Source organism: Tachyglossus aculeatus, chromosome 23, assembly GCF_015852505.1.
Source record: "Tachyglossus aculeatus isolate mTacAcu1 chromosome 23, mTacAcu1.pri, whole genome shotgun sequence".
Lineage (NCBI taxonomy): Eukaryota > Metazoa > Chordata > Mammalia > Monotremata > Tachyglossidae > Tachyglossus > Tachyglossus aculeatus.
In genome coordinates, this window is record NC_052088.1 from 36,469,019 (window position 1) to 36,477,766 (window position 8,748).

The window sequence follows — 8,748 nt, forward strand, 5'->3', positions numbered from 1 at the left end:
CTAAGTGCTTATTGTGTTCCAGGCACTGTATTAAGCTTTGGAGTAGATGCAACCTAGTCAGGACTGACACAGTCCCTGTCCCAAATGAGGCTCACAGTCTCAATCCCCATTTCACAGAAGAGGAAACTGAGGCCCAGAAAAGTGAAGTGACTTAGCGAAGGTCACACAGCAGACAAGTGGCGGAGCTGGGGTTAGAATCCAGGAGTTTCCAGATTTGTCTTCCCTGCTCAGGTAGGGAGCAAACAAAAGCACCTTCCTACTAGTCCTGTTTGTTCCCAGCAGCTGTGTAGACACTGTCTCAGGGTGCTTTTCCAGGATTAGGACACAGTGTCTTGGGGGGTCATGGGGGGCAAGGAGGATATTCAGGGGACAAGGCCATTGTCCCCCTGAGAAGCAGCGTTGCCTAGTGGAAATAGCACGGGAGTTAGAAGACCCAGGTTCTTACTTACTGTCTGACCTGGGGCAAATCACTTCTCTGTGCCTCTGTTTCCTCATCTGTAAAATGGGGATTAAATCCTACTCCATCCTAATTAGACTGTGAGCCCCATGTGGGACAGGGAAGCAGCATGGTATAGCAGATAGGACAAGTGCCTGGCAGGTAAGAGGTCACAGGTTCTAACCCCAGCTTTGCCCCTTGTGGGCTGTGTGACCTTAGGCAAGTCACTTTACTTCTCTGTGCCTCAGTGACCTCATCTGTAAAATAAGGATTGAGACTGTGAGCCCCACGTGGGACAGGGACTGTGTCTAACTCATTTAATCACACTCATTCAATCATTCATTCATTCAATCTTATTTATTGAGCGCTTACTGTGTGCAGAGCGCTGTACTAAGTGCTTGGAAAGTACAAGTCGGCAACATATAGAGAAGGTCCCTACCCAACAATGGGCTCGCTGTCTAGAAGGGGGAGATAGACAACAAAACAAAACACAAAACAAGTACATATTTATTGAGCATTTACTGTGTGCAAAGCACCGCACAAAGCACTTAGCACTGTACTCGATTGGCTTGTCTCCAGTCATGATTAGTACAGAGCCTGGCACATAGTAAGAACCTAACAAATACCATTGTTATTATTATTATTATTATTATTATTATTATTATTATTATTATTATTATTAGGGACTTTGTACAACCTGAGAAACTCGTATTTACCCCAGGTCTTAGAACAGTGCTTGATGCATAGTAAAACTTTTACAAATATCAAAAAATAAACAAAAACAAGCAAACATTGTCCAGGGAAGGCAGATGGTATTCAGCTGCTGGAGTAGCCCTGGGGGTCTCCAGCAGCAGATTCTGCCTGGGGAGGAATATGGTGGGTGGGAGGGGTTGAGGGGAGGGGAAGACCACTGCGGGTGGTGTTTCTACCCTCCATCCCCAGCATGGCCTAGTGGAAAGAACATGGGACTGAAATTCAGAGGATGTGGATTCTAATCCCAGCTCTGCCACATGTCTGCTCTGTGACCTTGGGCAGTCACTTCACTTCTCTGTGCCTCAGTGACCGCATCTGTAAAATTGGAATTAAGACTGTGAGCCCCATGTGTGTGTCCATTTGATTACCTTGTACCTACCCAGGGCTTAGAATAGTGCTTGGCACACGGTAGTGCTTACCAAATACCACAAATATTTTTATTATTATTACCCTGGACCCGCTCTAGGACTCTCCCAGGCCAGGTTCCGGCTGGTCCTGGGAGTTCCTTGCTGTGGCTACCGTGGTTGCCTCTCTACCACCACCCCTCTCCCTGGGCCTCCACACAAGCCCATGGCCCGACTTACCTGGCTGCCCTCATGAAGGATGCCTCGCCCAGCCCTGCTGGTCACTTGCCTTGGACGAGTGGGCTCCGCAGCTGGAGACAAAAGCTTGGCGAGCAGTGTGGCCTAATGGAAAGAGCAGGGTCCTGGGAGCCAGAGGTCCTGAGTTCTAATCCCTCTAGACCGTAAGCTCGTTGCAGGCAGGGAACGTCACTGTTTATTGTTGTACTTTTCCAGGGGCTTAGTACAGTGCTTTGTACACAGTAAGTGCTCGGTATGTACAATTGAATGAATGCCAGAGGAGGAAGGATGGAGGGCAGGATTGGAGGTGGTCCCGTAGGCGAGGAGGGGGTTCTAGTCCTGCACTGACCCATTTCCCAGGCCTGCAAACTGAGGGCAAGGAGCCCAAGGCCCGGCTAGGATCACTCTCCTGGGGAGGTGGAGGTCACTGACCCCATAGGGTCACCCAGTTCAGAGGACACAGATCGGCCTGCACCATGGGGCTGAGAGGGGGGGAGCCAGAGTTGGCCCACCCTGTGACCCTGCAAAGCTGACACCCAATGAGAATCAGTCAGGGCCGTGTAATAATAATAATAATAATAATAATAATAATAATGATAATAATAATAATAACATTTATTAAGCGCTTACTATATGCAAAGCACTGTTTGAAGCGCTGGAGAGGTTACAAGGTGATCAGGTTGTCCCACGGGAGGCTCACAGTCTTAATCCCCATTTTACAGATGAGGCAACTGAGGCTCAGAGAAATGAAGTGACATGCCCAAGGTCACACAGCTGACAATTGGCATAGCTGGGATTTGAACCCAGGACCTCTGACTCCAAAGCCCGTGCTCTTTCCACTGAGCCACACTGCTTCTCTTGTTGCGTACCAACAACAATAGGGTACAGTCCATCTCCCCCTTCCCCTCCTCCTCCAAATCCCCCTCCCGGGACTTTAAAATTGGGTGGGCAGGGTGGATAATAATAATAATAATAAGAAGAAGAAGAAGAAGAATGATAATAATAATAAGGTGGCCCTGGGGAGGAGGGGAGCAGGAGGGAGTGGAAACTCCAAGTCTCTGAACACAGAAGGGCGTTTTCCGGGCCTGAACCCAGAACTCCCCCACCCCACCTCCCCTTCCCTGGCTCCCCACGCCCCAACCCCCTCAATCCCATAGGCGGCGGGGCCCAGGAGGATCAAGAAACCAGGACAGGGTGGATAATCAAGAATTTTTCCCGATAAGTGGAGTTCCCCTGATCGGAAGTTGTGTGTGTGGGGGGGGGGGTAACTGTGGTAACTGACCCACTGCTCCGCTTCAAGTGCTACCGGGGTCTCCCCCACACCGTCCCCCTACCGTCGTGCTCCCACAAGAACCATAGCAGGAGGGGCTTGGGTGAAGGTTTTTATTGACAAAGAGAGAGTTGGGGTGTGGGAGACCTTGGTGGGGGAGTGGTGAAGTCACGGGTCACAGGTGAGTGTCAGCCCGGAGCGAGGAGGCTTTCCTGTCTGGAAACACCTGAAGGGAAAGAGGAGGATGAGCCGAGCCAGACCCCAACAGCTACAGAGTCCCTGGATCCGTCCTGAGCCCCAGAAAGCCAACCTAGGATCTGTTCCGTGGGCCCATGCCCCCAAACCCAGCCCGACCCCCACCATAGCCCCTGTACTCTGGGGTCTTCCACCCTGCAAACTCCTTGCGGGCAAGGATTGTGTCCGTTTATTGTTCTATTGTCCTCTCCCAAGCGCTGAGTACAGTGCTCTGCACACAGTAAGCGCTCAATAAATACCCCTGACAACGAATGGATGAATGGCGCTCCCCATCCATCCCCCGACTGCTATTTTGAGGCCGTGGCTGTTATGAAAACACCAGGCCCAGAGTACAAAGGGAGTGCTGGGAGGTGGCTGCATTTGGTTTGCCAATGTGCCCGGGGCCTTACTGTCCCATCAATAACGGGAATCACGATGCCAACGCTGCCACTCACTGCCTCGGAGATGTCAAATGCCTCAGCGCTGCAGCCGCGCCCCCCGAACCTAACCCCCGTCCAGAGGTGCCCGGCCCAGCCTCCAACTGAACCCCCAGCCCTAGGCATGAGGTGAAGGAAGAGGAGCGAGAGAGGGGAGGCGTCTGGGAACAAGGCACCCCAGGAGGGATTTCCCGCCAGGGGAAGCAAGGTTGATGCCCGGTTCCACCACAGTGGAATTCCCCATCCCCGGCCTCCAAGCGGGCTCTGGAAAACCCACCCGGCCCCGGCTTGGGGCCTAAACTGGGCATCCTAAACTGGGCATCCGGGGGATGGAGAGTGGAGAGGGACTCCTCACCTGGTTGGCGGGCCAGAGGGGCATCTATTTGAACGTGTGACTCTCAGCGCCTCCACGCCCGAACCCTGGGAAGGAAGTAGAGTCCCATCAACGGCTGAGGGGAGGGTCCGGAAGTGGGGGGTTGGGGAGGGGAGCGGAGGGTGGAGACAGAAAGCGCTCTGGGGCCTCATCTTCTCATCTGGAGATTTCTGGCAGGGGTGCTTGTGGTTTGTGTTTCTACCAGGACCCTGCTCTCCAATCCTGCAGATTGAATACTGCAGGAGAGCCAGGAGGGGAAAACAGTGATGGGACATTGTGAGGGAGCAATGGGGAGGAGCATTTCGGGGTGGGAGCGGGGGAGTACCACAGAGGAGTATGAGCGCAAGTTGTGGCGGCTACAGGATAATGCTCCCGCAAGAGAACTAAGCGGGCCCCGGGGGCCGACAAGGTGGGGCCTAGGAGCTCAGTAGTTTGGCCTAGGAGCCACCGCCCCAGGATCCCCGGTGGATAGGGGTGGGATGGAGGTTGAGTCACATACATGGTGGGACCCAGAAAGGGATTTGGGGGGCCAGGGGGAAGGGGTTACACCTGCCTTTAGGCCCAAACAGAGCTGCGTAGCATGGATGGTTGCAGTAGGGCTTCCCCTCGTGCTGTGGAGAGAAGAGAACAGGGTCGCATGATCCGGGAGCACTGTGTGGGGAGCGCAATCCAATCTGGGGGAGCGCAATCTTACATGCCGGTCCGGAGAGCATTTTCCGGAGGAATCACAACCCACAACCAGGGGAGCCCGGACTCTCCAACCCCACCCCATGCCTCCCCCATGGACTATGGCCTGTCCTTCCTGCAGAGATGTGAGAGAAGTTCTCTGGGAGAGTCCCAGCTGTCTCCCACCAAGCTGGGGTGTCCGGCGGGGCGGGGGTCTCACCTCTGCGTGACTGCCTGATGTCAGAGTCTTGTTGCATTTCTCGCACTTGAGGCAGGGGCGATGCCAATCCTTGCCCAGGGAGGTGACCCTCTCAGCTGTGCCGCAAACGGGGTGGGGGGGAGACGTCAGATAGGTGTATCCCACCCCTCCTCCATCCCACACCCACTCCCTCATCCAGGCACACACGCACGGTAGTGCGGGTACACACAGGCATGCACACGCGTCCCGCATGCAGCCGAACTCTCCCTCCCGTTACGCTACACCTTGCTGTTGGCATCGAAAGCCCGATGGGGGAAACGGAGCCACAGTGGTCCCAACCCACAGCTCCTGCCCATCCCGGCTTCGCCAATTGTCAGCTGTGTGACTTTGGGCAAGTCATTTCACTTCTCTGGGCCTCAGTTCCCTCATCTGCAAAATGGGGACGAAGACTGTGAGTCCCCCGTGGGACAACCTGATCACCTTGTATCCTCCCCAGCGCTTAGAACAGTGCTTTGCACATAGTAAGCACTTAAAAATGCCATGATTATTATTATTCCCTCTACCCAGGCCTCTCACCTTGCCCTCTGACAGAGCCGGAATCCTCCCCACCCCAACCCCTGCTCCTCTAAGGCTGGACCCCCTCTCCCCAGCTCCACCCTGGAAGGTTTTTTCCCCAAAAGTGAAACACACACGGCCAGTCAGTCAATCGTATTTACTGCGTGCTTACAGTGTGTGGAGCACTGTACTGAGCTGTTGGGAGAGCATGATATTCACTCATTCATTCAATCGCATTTATTAAGCACTTACTGTGTGCAGAGCACTGGACTAAGCACTTGGAAAGTACAATTTGGAAACAACACAGTCCCTGCCCACAACAAGCTTACAGTCTAAAGAACTACACACACACACACACACATACACACACACATACACCTAACAATAATAATGATTGTGGTGTTTATTAAGCGTTTTAGATGCGCCCAACCCCGTGCAAAGCGCTGGGGTTGATAGACTCTAAGCAAATCGGACACAATCACTCCCATACCAGGCTCACAGTCTAAACAGTCTTCTTCATTCATTCAATTATTCAATCAATATTCATTCAATCATCCAATCATATTTATTGAGCGCTTACTGTATGCAGAGCACTGGACTAAGCGCTTGGAAAGCACAATTTGGAAACATAGAGAGACAGTCCCTTGACAATATAACAGACACAGTCCCTGCCCACAACGAGCTTACAGTCTAGAGAACTACACGCACACACACACACACACGTACACCTAACAATAATAATGATTGTGGTGTTTATTAAGCATTTTTGATGCGCCCAGCCCTGTGCAAAGCGCTGAGGTTGATAGATTCTAAGCAAATCGGACCCAATCCCTCCCTTACCAGGCTCACAGTCTAAACAGTCTTCTAGACTGTGAGCCCGTTGTTGGGTAGGGACCGTCTCTATATGTTGCCGCTCTGTACTTTCCAAGCGCTTAGTACAGTGCTCTGCAGATGGTAAGCGCTCAATAAATACGATTGAATGAATGAATGAATAAACAGGAAGGAGAAGAGTCTCTGGGTTGGCTCACCCTGGTGGGAACCCAGGCCACTTGGCTCTGAATCCCAGCCAACTGGGACCCCTCCCCATCTCTCCCAGCACCAGTGCTTGCAGGAGTTCAGCCAAAGCCTCAATCGATCAATAACAATAATAACGATGGCATTTATTAAGCGCTTACTATGTGCGAAGCACTGTTCTAAGCGCTGAGAAGGTTACAAGGCGATCAGGCTGTCCTACGAGGGGCTCACAGTCTTAATTCCCATTTTACAGATGAGGGAGCTGAGGCCCAGAGAAGTGAAGCGACTTGCCCAAAGTCACACAGCTGACAATTTGGCGGAGCCGGAAACTGAACCCATGACCTCTGACTCCAAAGCCCGGGCTCTTTCCACTGGGCCACGCTGCTTCTTTTCAATCAATCAATCAATCAATCAGTGGTATCGAGCACATACTCTGCGCGGAGCACTGTACTGAGCCCATGCAACAGAGTGTAGTGGGCACCACCCCTGCCCTCAAAGGTCCCACATCGTGTCCCCCGTCCCCCACACCCACATATACAGGGACATACACATCCCATTCATTCATTCAATCGTACTTACTGAGCGCTTACTGTGTGCGGAGCACTGTACTAAGCGCTTCACTCCATCATCCCCAACTCTGGGACCTCGCCCTATTTCCCACCTGCTCCCCTTCCTCTTCCTCCTCCTCCTCCCCCGCCAGGACCGGCCTCCCCATCCAGTGGAGGGGGGGGGGGCGCCCCCAGGCCGAAGCTAGGGGCGGTAGGACCCCGCGGACACCGGCCCAGGGAGCCCTCCCGGTTGCTCCTCCGCCTAAGTTCGCCCCGGCGCCTGATTTCGGTGGGGCCTGCAGAGAGCGGAATAAGGAGGGAAGCAGCGTGGCTCAATGGAAAAGAGCAGGGGCTTTGGAGTCAGAAGCCATGGGTTCAAATCCCGCCTCCGCCAGTTGTCAGCTGTGTGACTTTGGGCAAGTCACTTCACTTGAAAAGAGCCCGGGCTTTGGAGTCAGAGGGCATGGGTTCAAATCCCGCCTCCGCCAATTGTCAGCTGTGTGACTTGGGGCAAGTCACTTCACTTGAAAAGAGCCCGGGCTTTGGAGTCAGAGGGCATGGGTTCAAATCCCGGCTTCTCCAATTGTCAGCTGTGTGACTTGGGGCAAGTCACTTCTCTGGGCCTCAGTTCCCTCATCTGTAAAACGGGGATGAAGACTGTGAGCCCCCAGTGGGCCAACCTGATCACCTTGTAACCTCCCCATCGCTTGGAACAGTGCTTTGCACAGAGTCAGCGCTTAATAAATGCCATCTGTAAATAAGGCCGGGCAGGGGGCCGTCTCTTACCGAAATACACCTCCTTCTGGCACTTGGGACACTTGGGCATGGCGGCAGAGGAGGAGGAAGAGACGATGGAGACAGTCGGTGGAGACACAGAGAGACAGAGAGAGAGGGCCGGAGCTGAAGCAGCGGTCAGTGCGGGGATTTGGGGGGCGGCCGCGCCCTCCTCCCGCCTTTCACTTGCCTGCTGACCCCTCCCCATCCCCTCCCACCCGCAGCCCCTCCCCCTCAGTCATTCATTCATTCATTCAATCGTATTTATTGAACGCTTACTATGTGCAGAGCACTGTAATAATAATAATGACATTTATTAAGCGCTTCCTCTGTGCAAATCAATCATATTTATTGAGCGCTTACTATGTGCAGAGCACTGTACTAAGCGCTTGGGAAGGACAAATTGGCAACATACAGAGACAGTCCCTACCCAACAGTGGGCTCACAGTCTAAAAGGGGGAGACAGAGAACAGAACCAAACATACCAACAAAATAAAATAAGTAGGATAGAAATGTACAAGTAAAATAAATAAATAGAGTAATAAATATGTACAACCATATATACATATATACAGGTGCTGTGGAGAAGGGAAGGAGGTAAGACGGGGGGATGGAGAGGGGGATGAGAGGGAGAGGAAGGAAGGGGCTCAGTCTGGGAAGGCCTCCTGGAGGAGGTGAGCTCTCAGCAGGGCACTGTTCTAAGCGCTGGGGAGGTTACAAGGTGATTTCAATTCAATTCACTCATACTTATTTATGATTTATTTATTATTATGTTATATTATTATGTTGTTATTATTATGTTATTATTATTGTGTTATAATTATGTTATTATTATGTTGATTATTATGTTACTATTATGACATATAATATGATATTATTATTATAAGATATGTTATTATTATGCTATT

General features: G+C 52.2%; 1 protein-coding gene across 1 annotated transcript; it reads right to left on the reverse strand.

Moving 5' to 3' along the window:
- Positions 1–3,136: 3,136 nt before the first annotated feature.
- Positions 3,137–8,011, reverse strand: CRIP1 (cysteine rich protein 1). Its single transcript, XM_038765822.1, has 5 exons — positions 7,853–8,011; positions 4,971–5,065; positions 4,638–4,695; positions 4,067–4,131; positions 3,137–3,266 (listed from the first exon to the last, which is right to left on the reverse strand). Exons 1-4 carry the CDS (start codon positions 7,890–7,892, stop codon positions 4,091–4,093), a joined length of 234 nt encoding a protein of 77 aa, XP_038621750.1. The 5' UTR covers positions 7,893–8,011; the 3' UTR covers positions 3,137–3,266; positions 4,067–4,090.
- Positions 8,012–8,748: the final 737 nt, after the last annotated feature.